The sequence below is a fragment of the Bos mutus genome, chromosome 22 (genome assembly GCF_027580195.1).
Source record: "Bos mutus isolate GX-2022 chromosome 22, NWIPB_WYAK_1.1, whole genome shotgun sequence".
In the NCBI taxonomy this organism is placed as follows: Eukaryota; Metazoa; Chordata; class Mammalia; order Artiodactyla; family Bovidae; genus Bos; species Bos mutus.
The window spans coordinates 60,531,304-60,549,234 of NC_091638.1; the positions used below are offsets into that span (position 1 = coordinate 60,531,304).

Sequence of the window (17,931 nt, forward strand, 5' to 3'; positions counted from 1 at the left end):
GGTTCGATCCCTGGGTTGGGAAGATTCCCTGGAGAAGGACAGGACAACCCATGCCAGTATTCTTGCCTGGAGAACCCCATGGACAGAGGAGCCTGGCAGGCAACAGTGCATGGGGTTGCAAAGAGTCAGACACGACTACAGCGACTTGGCACACACACGTACACAATTGCTGGGGAGAGAAGAGGGAGAAGCAGGCAGGGCCGGGGAAGCACGCTGGGACGCGGGGAAGGCAGAGTGCTGTGTGGAAGGCACCCCGTCGTCCATGCGACCCTCGGGCCTCTGTTCTATGTGACACGCTCGTTAGGTGTTCTGCGTGTGTGTTTATGGAGGGGATTGGCATACAGCTTTATTTTCCTGAGCTGTTCTCTTTTATCTCTTCGTCTCTCGAAACAACTATTTCGTGGATCAGATGCATTGCTCTTGTTTGTATCTCAGTCATTTCTACTTTAGTTTTAATTACATCATTCTACTTTTTTGGATTTTTTTTTCTTTTTTTTTTCTTTTAAGTGAAGTTGCTCAGTCGTGTTTGACTCTTAGCGACCCCATGGACTGCAGCCTACAAGGCTCCTCCGTCCACAGCAGGAGGAGCATTGTCATTTCCTCCGTCCATTTTCTAGGCAAGAGTACTGCAGTGGGTTGCCATTGCCTTCTCCTACTTTTTTGGATTTTTTTAATGGTTTTTAAGTAGTTTCTTGATTTGAAAGTTTATTTCCTTTATTTTCGATCTTTTCTAATAAATGCATATAAGGCCCACCTATTCCTTTGAGTACTGCTATTGCAGAAAAAGATTCTGTGATATGGTATGTCTGTGATCATTTAGACATAAATAGTTCACACATTATATATTTTAATTTTTGCTTTAATCACGAGCTATTAAGATGTATTGTTAATTTCTATTTCTATTGCATTTCAATCAGCCTAAATAATAGCAGCTTTTGCAGCTGAATAAGATTTCCCTTATGTCATTGCACATGTCAGTTTTTCAGAATATTTCATTTGTGGTTAAAAGAATATTTAATCTCTGTCAGTTGAGTAGAAGGGTGGTTAGATTAAGCTCATTACTTGTTTTATTCAAATCCTCTTTTACTTACTTTTTTCTATGAGAGTTTTGTCACAATTGCACACTAAGACATTGAGGATCTGGTTTTTCTTCTATTTGTGGTTCTGCCATGCTCTGGCTCTGTATATTTACAAGTGGAGCTTTAAATGCAGTAAAATGATCATCGGTTACCCTGTGTTCAGCATGACATACCTCTTTCTTTTTCTATTAAACGCTTTGGCCTTGATTTTATCTCATCTGAATTTAGAACTACCCTCTTTTTTGTTTTATTAGCATTTCTTTCCTTCACGTTCATTTTTGCTGGATTATTTCTTTTAGATATTTACTTCATATAGTTTTTACTTTTATCCAACCAGGGTTTTTTCTTTTAATTAATTCAGGTAACCCATTCACACCTAATATAATGACTGACATTGTTAGAATTGTTTGTTCCTTCCTTTGGGTTTGGTTTTGTGTGTGTTATACTTCTTGATTTTTCTCCCCTTCCTTACATTTTGTTATACCAACTGAATTTTCTTAATCTTCTCACCCTTTAAGAGTGCTAATTAAGGTTACATTTAGAAACCACTATCTGTAGTTAAGTCACCCCAACAAGTCAGACAACTCAGTTGTCCGCTCCGTATACGAGTTCTCTAGAATTTGTGTTCCGTGATTATGCTATTTTTTTCATTACAGTGTAACACACATACTTTACACGCCCACATCTTAGGTGCACAGCTTGGTGGATTTCTCAAGGTGAACATGTCCCTGCCAACAGGACGCAGGGCAACACAGAACACCACCAGGTCTCGTTGAGCTTCCGTGACGCCGCCCTCACTCCCACCACAGGTGAACAGGGCCCGCCAACACCACGGTGCCCAGAGTCTCTCAGCCCACATGTCTGCCTCCGCATCTTCCCCTCCTGTCTGGCTCGTTCCGCTCAGCGTCAGCCCCTGCGACTCCTGCGCACAGAAGCGCAAGGCGCTGCTGCTGGCCGCGTGCGTGCAGACGCTCCTTCTGCAGCTGTGTCACGAGCGTTTGCGTCGTCCCGGGGTGTGGATATTGCTGGGCTACACGCACAGCCCAGCACCCATCTTTTGGAAGAGGTGCCCACACACTCCTTTTGGATGCTCACCCAGGACAGGGCACGACTGTCCAGAGTCTGAGGACACTGTCAGTGTTCCAGGTGGTGTATCCCGTTGTCATTTAAAATGCTGCTGCTGCTGAGTCGCTTCAGTCGTGTCCGACTCTGTGCGACCCCGTAGACGGCAGCCCACCAGGCTCCCCCGTCCCTGGGATTCTGCAGGCAAGAACACTGGAGTGGGTTTCCATTTCCTTCTCCAATGCATGAAAGTGAAAAGTGAAAGTGAAGTCACTCAGTCGTGTCTGACTCTTCGTGACCCCATGGACTGCAGCCTACCAGGCTCCTCGGTCCATGGGATTCTCCAGGCAAGAGTACTATAGCGGGGTGCCATTGCCTTCTCCTGTCATTTAAAATACCTCACTTTAACCAACCAACACTCATTGACTCTGGTTTTTAAGTATTTATTGTACTTATTTCTTTAGCTGCACCAGGTCTTGGGTCTCACTGCAGCATGTGGGGCCTAGTTCCTGATCAGGGATCGAACCCAGGCCCCCTGCATTAGGAGCATGGACTCTTAGCCATTGGACAACCAGGGAAGTCCCAACACTCATTTATACGTTAAAAAAAAAAAAGCTTTAACTGTTTTACCCGATCACTGTTGTACACCGTCGTTTCTCTTCTGTAGAGCTCATTGCCCAGCAATTGTGTGTTTTTAGAGAATGTCTGTGGGCCTTAAATATTTGGCTTCTTGCATGCCTGGAAATGTCTTTATTTTGCCATCACAACGAATGGTAGCATTGTAATAGTTAGACTTCATATAAAGTTATAGATTCCAGCTGATTTCCACTGAGAACTTTGAAAGTGCACGTGAAGTCTCTTAGTCGTGTCCGACTCTTTGGGACCATGGACCACAGCCCACCAGGCTCCTGCATCCATCCATGGGACTTTCCAGGCAGGAGTACTGGAGTGGGTTGCCATTTCCTTCTCCAGGGGGATCTTCCCAACCCAGGGGTCGAACCCCGGTCTCCCACATTGTAGGCAGACACTTTTACATCTGAGCCACCAGGGTAGAGAATGTTGAAGATGCCATTTATTGCTGCTTTGACCCCTTGAGGGGCCCTCATTCTCAGCATTCTTGCATTTCTTCAGCTTGGGGGGAATGTCCTCCGTCATTTCGTGGAACATCTCCCTTTTCTCTCTTTCCAGACCTCCTGTGTGATGGCTTTTACAATATTTTTGATGTATCCTTCGTGTCCCTTGACTTTTATTTCATGCTTTCTACTTCTTTGTCCTTTTATGATAATTCCTTGCTTAGTTTTCCTAGAATGTGAATATTCCATTTTTGACTTTTGGTTTTCCCTAACTTAGCAATCAAGTTTTTGACCTTCTTTGGTTTTGTTTCTTTTTGTTGTTGTTTTAACAAAGGCTATACACTTGTGCATCTGTCTGAAGCCATTAATTACATTCAGAGTCCCTGTTCTGCTTTCTCTATAAAATTTCCTCCCTCGCTGTTTTGTTGTGTTACTCTTTAGAGAACATGCTGGAAGGGCTTTCTTGTTACTCACACTCAGAGTCTTGCATCATCTCACAGGTGTGCGAGTAGGTCTGAGCCGTTAGTGGTGTTGGTGCCAGAAGGGACAGTGATCAGACGGTCAGCTGTCTGGTGGGAATGGGGTCCGCCCTCAAGCTGCAGACCCTTGCCTGCCACCCCCCTTTCTTCCTCTTCCCCCTCCCAGGCACCCCTTCCCACTGCCCCCTGGTTTGCAGGCTGGCTAGGTGACTCCACAAAGGAATTGGTTGGTGGGTGCTTGGGAGTCAAAGCTTAGGTGGAGGTGTCCTTGTCCTCCCTAGTGGGGGAAAGAGGGAAGGAGAAAGCCAGGATCTGTGGAAATTCTTCTAAAGCCCAAGGGTTGAGCCAAGAAAATGAGACCAGATGGCAGAAGTGGCCACAAAAGGGAACCCAGCATGGCACAGGTGCACGCACCAGGCAAGCAAGGGCATGACCCAGGAGGCTCCCGTGGGCCGCTGCTTGTTCATGGCTGGTCGTTCTCAGCCATCCAGGGACTTGAAAGTGGATGGGTGGGGTTAGCCCAGAGCTTCTTGGTGGGATGAAAGGAAACTTGTAGCCCCAGCCCTACTCCCACAGGACGAGCCCTGAAATGCCACTCCTTGGACTCCTGAGTCCTCCCCTTTCTGGATTTCATAAGATTCAGGCTCCGTGTCTTTTCTTTCTCTGAGGCTCAGTCGTGTCCAGCTCTTTACAAGCCTTTGGATTGCAGCCCACCAGGCTCCTCTCTCCATGGGATTTTTCCGGCAAGAATGTGCAAGTGGGTTGCCATTTCCTCCTCCAGGGGATCTTCCAGACCCAGAGATCGAACCCGCGTGTCCTGTGTATCCTGCACTGCAGGTGAATTCTTTACCTGCTGAGCCACTGGGGGAGCCCTTTGCTTCTCTGAGGCTGGGATAAATCCAGTATAGTGCCAGATTCATGGGCTTTGTAAATGGAGAAAACCCCTCTCCCAGCCCAGGCTTGATGTCTCTGCAACTTAGAATGGCACTCTCGTGTGTGTTATAAACATCTTGTCTGCAGACCTAAGAAAGTCACGCACACTCTCTGGCTGGTTGAGTTCCTGCCCTGAATCTGTATCCTTCATCACAACTTGACAAAAGAATGGTGCTCTGAGGCCTGTTTTATAGGCTTTCTATTCTACAGGTTTGCTGCCCATTACTACCATCTGTCAGAATCACAAAGCAGTAGTATGTACGCATTACTGTTGGTTGATTTTATTTAGGCACTAATTCTTGTCCCTACCTACCCATTTGTCACATTTGGGGGCTTCCCCGATGGCTCATCAGTAAAGAATCTGCCTGCGATGCAGGAGCCACAGGGGATGCAGGTTCCATCCCCAGAAAGGGAAGATCCCCTGGAGAAGGAAATGGCAACCTGCTCCAGTATTCTTGCCTGAAAAAAGTCCCATGGACAGAGGAGCCTGATGGGATACAGTCCAAAGGGTCGCAGAAGAGTTGGACACGACTGAGCACAAGCGCCTACCTACCTAGGGGCTGTCACTGTTTAAAAAAAGGAGAAAGAAAGGCAAGAAGCACACCCACCCCTCCTCTCGGAAAATTCTCACTCATCACAGTTTAAAGTCAAGAAGCACAAATAATTCTGCAAAATAAGAAAGTACAGAAATAAAACAACCAGGATTCTAATAATCAAAGTTGCTGGTCATTCAGTTTAGATACGGGAACTTGCAGAAAGCAGCCACTTTACCAATGACTATTACTCTGCATCTTCAACCCGCAGATACGACACCTCTATGGTTGAGGAGCAAAATGAATTATTTTAGGTGAGGTCATTCGTGCAAGAGAATAGGAACCGAATCAGGGGCCAACGTGCTGGCTCTAGTTTTATGAGGCCACAATGACCAGTCCTTGGGAGGACAAGAGAAAGAGCGGTGAGTGACAGCACTCCGCCCCCCAAAACACAGCCCGCTCAGTCCCCTTCTGGTTATGTCCCTGAGCCAGCCCTTCCAGGGAAGCCGGGGGCTGCACTTGGATATTTCACAGCAGGAAAGCAGCTAAGGGAGTGGTCTCAGAGCCACAGTCAGTAACTCACTCTTGTCCTCTGGACACCGTCTATAACCACCAAGCAGCCCTCCAGCTCCCTCGAGCTAAAGGACACAGGTGTGTCCAAGGAGAGAGTCATGGCCTGAGACAGGCACGGGCAAGACAAGATGAAAACCGCAGCCCCAGGTCCCCACCCTGCACCCTTGCCACCGTGAACCTTCTGTTCTCTGGCTCCAGCCCTACCTTCCCTAAGAGTCAGCCACAGGGCCAGCACCCACTCAGTGCTGACCCCAAGGCCTGCTCCCAGAGTTCCTGGGACTTGCGGTCTGGGGAAGGGGCATGCTGACATTAATCGGAAAATCACACAAGTGTAGCATTACAAACTGGTCTGTGCAAGGGCCCTGAGAACCTGTCAGAGTTTGGGCTGATGGCACCGTGATCCAAAGCTGCTTACTAGGCGTGTGGGTCTTGGGCCCAGCTCCCAGAGGGCGTGGCGCCTCCCTGCCCAGGCCTCTGGGGAGAGGGGCCGTGTCATGTGGGTCCCCTGCAGCCATGGGCTGTGGAGTGCTCCACGCTGCCCCGGCAGGCATCCTTCTCCGGCCTTTTCGCCCCTCAGCTCACTGTCTCTTCCTCTCCTCAGCCCCACCCCCTACCAACTTCATGTCGCATCTCCCTTCAGTTCAGTTCAGTTGCTCAGGCGTGTCCGACTCTTTGTGACCCCATGGACTGCAGCACACCAGGCTTCCCTGTCCATCACCAACTCCTGGAGTTTACTCAAACTCATGTCCGTTGAGTTGGTGATGCCATCCAACCATCTCATCCTGTGTCGTCCTCTTCTCTTCCTGCCTTTAATCTTTCCCAGCATCAGGGTCTTTTCCAAAGAGTCAGTTCTTCGCATCAGGTGGCCAGAGGATTGAAGTTTCAGCTTCAGCAGCAGTCCTTCCAGTGAATATTCAGGACTGATTTCCTTTAGGATGGATAGGTTGGATCTCCTTGCAGTCCAACCCAGGGACTCTCAACAGTCTTCTCCAACACCACAGTTAAAGAACATCAATTCTTCAGTGCTCAGCTTTCTTTATGGTCCAACTCTCACATCCATACATGATTACTGGAAAAACCATAACTTTGACTAGATGGACCTTTGTTGGCAAAGTAATGTCTCTGCTTTTTAATATACTGCCTAGTTAGTCATAGCTTTTCTTCCAAGAAGCAAGCATTTTTTAATTTCATGGCTGCAGTCACCATCTGCAGTGATTTTGGAACCCAAAAGATAAAGTCTCTGTTGGGCACCTACTAAGATGTGGGCTCCAGCTAGTCACGACTTGTCTGGGCCTCAGTTTCCTTGTCTGTGAAAGGAGGGTAACCCAGGTAGCTCAGACAATCGGAAGCAGTTGTGGGGTTTCAACGGGTCAGTATAGGCCAAGCCCAGCACACTTTTTATCCGTCCTTCCTGACGACGATGCCTGTGCCCGAGCCTTCTGGCGCAGGACCCGGAAATTTGAGATCATGGGGGCGTCTCCACCGGGCCCCGCTGCTCCGCGGAACCCTCCAGGGTTCACACAGCGTGCTCTTAACCTGTTTTCTCAGTGAACTCGAGACAGGTTCGACCTGTTTAAGAGCAGAAGCGGGTGCCGCTGAGCGGGGAGACATCCCGCGGAGGCCCGGCCCCCGCGGTCCCGGGGCGCCCAGGTGCGCCGGCGCGGGCGGGGGTGGGGGGAGGGGGGACGCACCTGCTCCCAGGTGGCTGGAGAGGAAGCGCCGCCCACTGCCCCGCTTCCTGAGCGGCCACTGCCGCCTGGCGGCCAGTCGGCTCCAGTCCCCGCTCGCTCCAGCGTCTGAGCCGAGCCCTTCCCGGCCCGGTTGTCTGAGAACCCCCGGGGCTGCGCATCTCCCGTGGGGGCCCTAGGTTGGCGGCTGTACAGGCCGCCCCGCAGCGGACTTCGCCCTCCGCGCGGAGACATCCCCAGGCCGGGGCCGGAGGCCACGTGCTCTCGGCGGGAGGCTCTGCGGCCGATGAGAGGGGACCCCGGAGCCGCCCCCCCCCCCCTCTTTCCTGGCGAGCTCGTGGCCCCTGTGCGAATGCACCACCGTGCCCTCCCTGGCTCTGTTTATTAAGGCCTCTTTGCAGGGCTTCCCGGCCACGCTAGTGGTAAAGAACCCACCCACCAAGGCAGGAGACATCAGAGTCGTGGGTTTGATCACTGGGTCGGGAAGATCCCCTGGAGGAGGGAATGGCAACCCACTTCAGTATTCCTGCCTGGAGAATCCCATGGACATAGGAGCCTGGCGGGCTACAGTCCATGGGCTTGCAAAGAGTCGGACACGACTGAGCGACTGAACTGAACTGATATATAATATTTGTATATATGCAATACTTTTATTATTTATAGGGACTTCCCTGGTGGCTCAGATGGTAAAGCGTCTGCCTACCATGCAGGAGACTGGGTTCGATCCCTGGGTCGGGAAGATCCCCTGGAGAAGGAAATGGCAACCCACTCCAGTAGTCTTGCCTGGAAAATCCCATGGATGGAGAAGTGTGGTAGGCTGCAGTCCATGGGGTTGCAAAGAGTCAGACACGACGGAGCCACTTCATTTTCCTTTCTATTATTTATATATATGCAAAAATTTTATATATAAATGAGTTTGACAACAGTATACGTCAAACTTCTAAGCATTCTTTCTAGTTTTCTAGTTTTATTTATTCCTATCTTCTTTAACAACTTAAGATATAATGCATATGCCATGCGATGTACCCATTTAAAGTAGAAACTCACAGGCATTTAGTATATTTACGGAGTTATGCATCCATGCACAGTTTTGTTTTGTTTCTTGGCTGTACTGGGTCATCCTCGCTGCACTCAGTTTCTCTAGTCGCGAGCCCAGGCTTCCCTTGTGGTGGCTTCGCCTGAGGACCAGCGGCTCCGTTGCTCTGTGGCCTGTGGGATCTTCCCGGATCAGGGATCAAATCCGTGTCCTCTGCGTTGGCAGGCAGATTCTTAACCATTGCATCAGCAGGAAAGTCCCACCAGCACCACAATTTTAGAACATTTTTATTCTCAAAAAAGATCCTATAACCCTTAGCTTCCACCCCTCAAGCCTCCCTTTCTTCTTCCGTACTGCCCAGCCCGAGGCAACCACTAATCTACTTTCTGTATCAATATCTTCTTGTCTCTGTCATCTGATTCCTTGACTCTGACTTCAATTAATTAAGAACTCACAAGGGATAAGAGATAATTAATCAGGCTATTTCCTGCCCAAGGAGACATATATGGAAGAAAAAGACAGATATATGTTGAAAATAAAGGATAGAAAAGGGTATGTATACAGATACTGACAAAAGAAAGTAGATTTGGCCACAGTAATCTTTGGATGAATAGAATTTAAGGACTGAAGAGTTAACAAGGACAAAGGAGGGTGTTTTATGAAAAAAAAAAATATATATATATATACACTCCATTAAGAAATTGTGAGTCATGGATTTTTCTGCACCTAACATCATATTCCTGAACTAGTTTTAGTTGTTAACATGCTTTTTATTGCAAGTAACAGAAACCACAACTTCAGCTGGCTTACATAATAAAGGGAATTGAAGGGAAATGCAGTGCTGATTCTAGCAAGAGATGATGGGGAACAGAGTCTGTCTCACGAGCCTCCCCACATCCATGTGACTCTGGGAAGATCCTGTTCCCATCTCCGTCCTTAGTTATCTCACCCGTTGGAGACAATACCCTCTCCTTTCTGGGGCTGCTGGGAGGAGTGAATAATGAGATATCACACACGGTACCGGTTGTGTGCTGAGCACATACCAGGTGCTGTCCTGAGCACTTTACGTGTATTTCTTGTTTAGTTGCTAAGGCGTGCCCGACTCTTTGCGACCCCGTGGACGGTAGCCCGCCAGGCTCCTCTGTCCAGGGGATTTTCAGGCAGCAGCACTGGACTGTGTCCTCTCCGGGGATCTTCCTGCCCCAGGGATTGAACCCGCATCTCCTGCATTGGAGAGGGAAACGGCAACCCACTCCAATAGTATTGCCTGGAAAATCCCAAGGATGGAGGAGCCTGGCAGGCTACCGTCCACGGGGTCGCAGAGTCAGACACCACTGAGCAACTTCACTTCACTTCACTTCCCTTCTCCTGCACTGGCGGCCATTGGCAGTTGCTGAATCCCCTGAGCCACGAGGGTACTGACTCACCTAAATTCACAATGGCCCTTTGAGGTAGGAGCTGACATTAATCTCCTCCTATGACTGTTGTCTCAGACCACCGCCTAGGAAGCAATGGGGCTGAGATTCAGAGCTAAGCTGCCTGTGCTTTTCCGACCTTAATTGAAACAGTTTCCTAAAAACGGTGTCACAGTTCTGAAAGGCCCACCAGTGAAGCTCTGATGGGTTAACTAGATGTCAGGCCAGGAGCAGAGGAAAACACCAGCTACCCCTATCCTTCCTGTCGGTGACTCACCCTCTAGCCCAGGAGAAGCTGGAGGTGAGGACAGGAAGGGACACGGTAGTAAGCCCATCCCAGCCACAAGGTTTATTGTAAAAATAAAAAATCTTGACTGTGGAAGTCTTAAATTTTGAAAACTAAGGTTAGAGGGAAGCCTGGTGTGCTGCAGTCCATGGGGTCGCAAAGAGTCGGGCACGACTGAGCGACTGAACTGAAAGTTAGAGGCGTCCTCAGGGCCAAGGAGATAACTAACTTGGCACAAGGGTACTGAGAACGATAAACCTAAGCTGAAGCTGTGGGCGCCCTGTCTCCTTCTTACCCTCATATTTGTCAACATAAAGCCAATCCCACAGTAAGGTGGGAGACACTGAGAAGGGATCTGCAAGGGGCTGTGCATGAAGGGTCAGCAGGAGACCTGCACTGACCTTGGCCTGCCTGAGAGGGGACCTCAGGTGCCTCCCTCTCATACCATCCCCTAGAGAAAGTTAGATTTGCTGGATGAGGAGCAACATCTAGGCTGAGTAAACAGAAAATGCACAGACCCTAAGGCAGGAGTGTGTCTGCCACACAAGGAGCAGGCAGTGGCTGAAGCACGCTGAGCCAGGCGTCAGGAGATGACCCCTGAGAGGGGCCAAGCATGCCTGCTGGTCTTGTGGTTGAATGTCTCTATTTGGGTTTAATACATTCACCCTGCAGCCGCAGGGGGCTGTAAGTTGTGGTGAGCAAGTTAGCCCCGAATCCCTCCACCCATCCACCCAAATGATGCATATAGGATTCCCATTCTGGCACAGATGACTTCAGTTCAGTTCAGTTGCTCAGTTGTGTCCGACTCTTTGCAACCCCGTGGACTGCAGCACACCAGGCCTCCCTGTCCTTTACCAACTCTGGGAGTTTACTCAAACTCATGCCCATCGAGTGGGTGATGCCATCCAACCATCTCATCCTCTGTCATCCCCTTCTCCTCCCACCTTCAATCTTTCCCAGCATCAGGGTCTTTTCAAATGAGTCAGCTCTTCGCATCAGGTGGCCAAAGTATTGGAGTTTCAGCTTCAGCGTCAGTCCTTCCGATGAGTATTCAGGACCGATTTCCTTTAGGATTGACTGGTTGGATCTCCTTGCAGTCCAAGAGACTCTCAAGAGTCTTCTTCAACACCACAGTTCAAAAGCATCAATTCTTCAGCACTCAGCTTTCTTTATTGTCCAACTCTCACATCCTTACATGACTACTGGAAAAACCGTAACTTTCACTAGACGGACCTTTGTTGGCAAAGTCATGTCTCTGCTTTTTAGTATGCTGTCTAGATTTGTCATAGCTTTTCTTCCAAAGAGCAAGTGTCTTTTAATTTCATGGCTGCAGTCACCATCTGCAGTGATTTTGGAGCCCAAGAAACTTAGGGTCCCTTTATTAGAAATGCCTCCAATTAGCCTCCAATTAAATAAATTTATAGTAAAAAAAAAAGGCAAAATAATGACAATACTTTTAAAAAATAAAATAAAGTACCAAAGATTAAAAAAAAAAATGCCTCCAGAATTCCATGCGATAGGGACTGAGGGGTAGCAACCTAGGAAATTCATTTTAAAATGCCGTAGCTATATGAGGTAGCTAATAGAAACCCAGTTGTTGCTGTTCAGTTGCTAAGTTGTGTTCGGCTCTTTGTGACCCCATTGACTGTGGCATGCCAGGCTTCCCTGTCCTTCACTATGCCCCACAGTTTGCTCAAACTCATGTCCTTTGAGTCAGTGATGTCATCCAACCGTCTCATCCTCTGTTGTCCCCTTCTCCTCCCGCCTTCAATCTTTCCCAGCATCAGGGTCTTTTCCAATGAGTCAGTTCTTTGCATCAGGTGGCCAAAGTATTGGAGTTTCAGCTTCAGCATCAGTCCTTCCAATGAATATTCAGAGTTGATATACTTTAGGACTGACTGGTTTGATCGATCTCCTTGCAGTCCAAGGGACTCTCAAGAGCCTACTCCAGCACCTCAATTGGAAAACATCAGTTCTTTAGCGCTCGACCTTCTTTATGGTCCAACTCTCACATCCATACATGACTACTGGAAAAACCATAGCTTTGACTATTGGCCTTTGTTGGCAAAGTGATGTCTCTGCTTTTTAATACACTGTCTATGTTTCACTAGTATTTTTATTTGCTTTGTGGGATATAAGCTTTAAAAAAAATAGCCATCTTTTGTAAAGATGGTTTTTATTTATTCACTCCTTCCAAAAGGTTGAGACGTCCAACCTCACCGAAGACCGTGTATCTAAAGGAGGCATGAGGGGGCTGGTGGAATGGAAATAAGAGTGGAAGTAAGCTCTTCACGGGGGGCACCCCTGGGGACCACACGGAGACCCGGCGATCCCGCGGTGCGCGCACCATATCGAGCTAACAAGACCCTGAAGCCTGACACCCGCCACTTTATGAAGACTGGGCGAGTACAGCACTGCGGTGTCTCAGTGGTTTACTTCGCATGCGCCGAGGGTGGGGCGGGGCTGGGGCGGGACCAGCGGCGTGGGTGGGGCGAGCGTCGGGGCGGGACGAGCGTCGGGGCGGGGCGAGCGTCGGATCTAGCGGTATGGGTGTGGCGAGCGCCGGGGACGGGGCGGAGCCGAGGGCGGGCCAGCGGCGTGGGTGGGGCGAGGGCCGGGGGGCGGGGCGTATCCGGGATTGGGCGACCGCCGGGGACGGGGCGGGGCAGAGGGCGGGGCCCGTGGCGAGGGTGGGGCGAGCGCCCGGGACGGGGAGGAGCCGGGGGCGGGGCAGAGCCGGGAGCAGGGCGAGCGGTCCGGCCTTCACTCCCACTCGGCGCCCCAACTCGGTGTCTGGTTTCTGGGCAGGTTCTGCCCGTGCGGGAGCGACACCGCTGTCCTGGCGCAGCCGCCGCCGCCGCCGCCGCCGCCCTCACGGGCACAGACGTTTTCCACGCCAGGGAGGGGCTCGTCCCCCAGCCGCCGACTGGGCAATGTCCGCGGCGCGGCCGGGCCGCCGTCGCCGCCCGGGCGCCGGGCCCGCCCGCCGGCTCCCGGGGCCGGCCGCTTGTCCGGCGCGGCCCGCGAGGAGCTGCGGCGCCGCCTGCTGGGTCTCATTGAGGGCCACCGCGTGGTCATCTTCAGCAAGACCTATTGTCCGCACAGCACGCGGGTAGGCGGCCAGGGCCCCGGGCCCCCACGGCGCCCCGCCCCGGCCTCGGTCAGGGCTCGTCCGATCCGCCCTCGGCTGGGCCGCGCGGTCCTGCCCTGGCCGAAAGCCTGCTGGACGTGGGCCCCTAGGGGCACCTGAGGGGACAGGTCCCTCGGGTCCCGTCCTGGGGACGACGGCGGCGGGTGGCGGGGCTGCTGCGGCTCACCGCGTGCCCCGGGCCGGCCGGGCGGCGGTTTAGGCCGGGCTGCACGCGGGGCACGCGCGGGAGCTGAGAGTTGGAGCAGTGATGCGCTGGAGGACGAAGCCGTCTGTAGGATGGGGCTGGGCGATTTTAAAGGCTGCTTCTACGTTTGAGAGTTGAAACAACGCATGAACGAGGCACAAGCCTAAGTTGTCGGGTCAGAGGTGAAATTAGGATTCTCAGTCTTGCTGTCAGGTGGATAATGATTTGCACGTTTTTCAAACAAGTGTGTGTGTCACACGTGCACCTTGCAGTTCTCTAGCAGACCACACTCCAGCAGGAGCCTCCTGGTTCATCCTCTCCACTCCTCCCAGGGCAACCACTGGCCAGAGTCATTTGCTTTTCCTTAACAATTTTGCTGCCAAACGTGTGTATCCCTAAACAATACTTTGCTCCTTTTGGCTTGTATTGGTACTTTGTGTAAGTAGAGTCATGGATTTTTATATTCTGCATGTTTTTCCCAAGAGTTATATTTTAGAGATCACTGCATGTTAGTGTCTGTAAGTGTGGTTTGTTAATTTTCATTGCTGTGTTGTTCCTGAGTGTTATCAGGTCTGACGTTCCTAGTATTTTGCTCTCAAATACAATATGGCCATGCCTATTGTTGCCGCATCCCCCAGTGCACACACACAAGACCTGCTTGAGAGGAGATGTCTTGAAGCTGAATTGCTAAGCCACAGAGGAGGCACAATTTTTTCCTTAGTTAGGTGATACCGAAATGTTTTTCCACACAGTTATACACTTGCCCTCTGACTGGTGTATTACCAGTTCCCACTGCCCTACATCCTTGCCAACAGTTGATACATGTAATTATTGCCATTCTGGTGTTTATGAGATGGTATTTTACTGTAGCCTTAGTTTTGCGTTTTCTTGATGAACTTAACATCTTTACCTGTGTTTATGGGTCATTTGAGTTTCCTCTTCTGGGAAACATTCAGGCGTTTTGCTTCTTTCTCTATTAGGTTATTTTTTTATACTCATTTTGTAGACATTCTTTATATATTGTGGATTCTAGTCCTTCGGTTCTATGTGTTGGAAAATCGCCCAGACTGGGTTTTTCTTTTTACTCTCTTTATGTGATGTTTTGTTTAACTGAAGTGGAAGTTTAACATAGTGAATCTATCACTTTTTCTTTTCTGGTTTGTGCCTTTTTTAAGTCTTTCTACTCTGAGGTCACAAAGATAGCCTCCTGTGTGGGCTGCTGGAAGTTTTCAGGTGTGCTTATCACACCCCTCTTCTCTGTTCCACCTGAACTTGAAGCCGAGGATGTGTGGGGATCCAGTTCCTTTTTTCCTTTATAACTTAGTTGCCCCTCTTCTTTTTTCGGAGAGTCCTTTCTTTCTACTGTGGTTTGAATGCTCACCAATCACCTGTCAGATTCTCACATATGTGTTGGTTTATTTCCAACCTCTTGTCTTCTTTCTCTGCTTATTGAAGTTGTCCTTTGAAGCTTATAAAAGAGCCAAGCCATCAGAACTGTGCGTGGCCACTGCTATGTCGCTGGGGCCCAGAACAGTGTGAGGCAGGTAAATGGGTTGAATGAATACACGGCTTTACATCATTCTGGTCGAACCTTTGCTGACACAGAACATCTTAGGACAGATGATTTTCTGTTCTGTGTGCGTCACGGCTTCTAACAACATGGCCACTACTTTGAGTCCTGTTACATAATTGGACAGCTTTGATAACTAGAACGTTTTTCAGTTCGGTTCAGTCTCTCAGTCATGTCCGACTCGTTGTGAGCCCGTGGACTGCAGCACGCCAGGCCTCCCTGTCCATCACCAAGTCCCGGAGTTTGCTCACACTGTGTCCATTGAGTTGGTGATGCCATCCAACCATCTCATCCTCTATCGTCCCCTTCTCCTCCCGCCTTCAATCACACCTTTTTAGTGGAGCCCAGATCTGTGCATCTGAAACGTCTTGGCGGTGCCTGTCACCCCCGCGCACAGTTAGGAACCTGGCCTCCAGTCGGACGGCAGGTCTTCCAGTACTTTCCCCGAGTGCTTTTCTCTCTCCCGGCCAAGCTCTTCGTGCCTTCGTATCGTCTGTCTTTACACATGACCCTTCACTAAACGAGTTGTGCAGTAACTTGACCACGAATCACCCAAACTGGACACCGTATTCCACATCCCTACCCCTGGCCTTGCCTTTCAAGAACCCATGGCCTGAAGGAGCTGTAATCAGCCTGTTCTCACGCACTGAAGAGCACGTGCATGCGAGGCAGCTGCTGTGGGGATGAGAGGTAAAGCATCTGCTTCTGTGGGGTCAGAGGAACTGAAGACGTGATGTTTAAGCTGGTCCTGGACAGATAAGTTGGACGTAGGCAAGGTAGAGCTTCAATAGTTGAGGAATTCGTGTGAGCAAAGGCAGGAGATGAAAACATGAAAACACTGGGCTGAACGTAGGCTGTAGGAAGGGAATCAGGAGAGCGACGTGGGAACGGGCGGGCCTGCAGCTGCTCAGCGGTACTGAGGTCTAAACGTGTGCCGCTGCGCGTGGGCCTGATGACGTCGGGCGGGAGGAGAGGAGTGACAGGGCCTGCCCTGGGCTGGAGTCCCACCTGAGAGGAGTGCACGGAGCGGGGGCAGCTGACCGGGCAGGGAGCTCCTTGAGTCAGGCGACCGCGCAGCCCAAACTCAAGAGTGAAAACGTGCCCTTGCCCCAATTAACTTTCAAGCCATGTTTTCCCTAATCCTCTATTCACACTTTTGTGGATTGAAAACATACTTGCATTGGTTAGCTTTTTTTCCCCTATAATAAAATACGCATAATATCGTTTACTATTTTAACCATTTTAGGTTTCATGGCATTAAGACCGTTCCTGTTTTGTGCTGCCATCACCGTCCACCCACAGAGCTTTTTTCGTCTTCCCCAACTGACACTCTGACCTCATTAAACAGTAACTCTCCATCCCCACCCCCAGCCGCTGGCAACCACCATCTGCTTTCTGCCCTATGAATCTGAAAGTATTTGCCATTTTCTGACTGGCTTATTTCAGTCTGATGTCCTCAGAGTTCATCTTTGCTGTAGCTTGGGTCAGGATTCCTTTCCTTTTTTTAAATTATTTTTTTATTGAAGGATAATTGCTTTACAGAATTTTGCTGTTTTCTGTCAAATCTCAACCTGAATCAGCCATAGGTATACATACATCCCCTCTCTTTTGAACCTGCTTCCCATCTCCCGCCCCATCCCACCCCTCCAGGTTGATACAGAGCCCCTGTTTGAGTTCCCTGAGACATACAGCAAATTCCCGTTGGCTATCTATTTTACACATGGTAATGTAAGTTTCCACGTTACTCTCTCCACACATCTCGCCCTCTCCTCCCCTCTCCCCATGTCCGTAAGTCTATTCTCTATGTCTGTTTCTCCATTGCTGCCCTGTAAATAAATTCTTCAGTACCGTTTTTCTGGATTTCGTATATATGCATTAGAATACGATATCTATCTTTCTCTTTCTGACTCACTTCACTCTGTATAATAGGTTCTAGGTTCATCCACCTTATTAGATCGGACTCAAACGCGTTCGTTTTTATGGCCGAGTAATATTCCATCGTGTGTATGTACCACAACTTCTGTATCCATTCATCTGTCAGTGGGCATCTAGGTTGCTTCCACGCTCTAGCTGTTGTAAACAGTGCTGCAGTGAGCGGTGGGATACATGTGTCTTTTTCAATTTTGGTTTCCTCAGGATATATGCCTTGGAGAAGGAAATGGCAACCCACTCCAGTGTTCTTGCCTGGAGAATCCCAGGGATGGCGGAGCCTGGTGGGCTGCTGTCTATGGGGTCGCACAGAGTTGGACACGACTGAAGCGACGCAGCTGCAGTAGCAGCAGCAGGGTATATGCCTAGGAGTGGGATTGCTGGGTCATATGGTGGTTTTCGGAGAAGGCAATGGCACCCCACTCCAGTACTCTTGCCTGGAAAATCTGTGGACGGAGGAGCCTGGTGGGCTGCAGTCCATGGGGTCGCTAAGAGTCGGACACGACTGAGCGCCTTCACTTTCACTTTTCACTTCCATGCATTGGAGAAGGAAATGGAAACCCACTCCAGTGTTCTTGCCTGGAGAATCCCAGGGACGGGGAAGTCTGGTGGGCTGCCGTCTATGGGGTCACACAGAGTCAGACACGACTGAAGTGACTTAACATAGCATAGCATAGCATGGTGGTTTTATTCCTAGTTTTTAAGGAATCTCCATACCACCTTCCACAGTGGTTTGCATTCCCACCAACAGCACAAGAGCACACCCTCTCCAGCATTTATTGTTTGTAGACTTTTTGATGAGGGCCATTTTGACTGGTGTGAGGTGATATCTCATTGTGGTTTTGATTTGCATTTCTCTAATAATGAGCAATGTTGAGCCTCTTTTCATGTGTTTGTTAGCCATCTGTATGTCTTCTTTGGAGAAATGTCTGCTTAGGTC

General features: G+C 49.8%; 1 protein-coding gene across 1 annotated transcript in view; it reads left to right on the forward strand.

Annotated features, from left to right (window-relative positions):
• Positions 1 to 12,703: 12,703 nt before the first annotated feature.
• Positions 12,704 to 17,931, forward strand: part of TXNRD3 (thioredoxin reductase 3) — a 34,130-nt gene continuing 28,902 nt past the window's right edge. Inside the window, exons 1-2 of the mRNA XM_070358971.1 lie at positions 12,704 to 12,707; positions 12,827 to 13,269. Coding sequence (XP_070215072.1) covers positions 12,704 to 12,707; positions 12,827 to 13,269 — 447 coding nt within the window. The remainder of the gene's footprint in view (positions 12,708 to 12,826; positions 13,270 to 17,931) is intronic.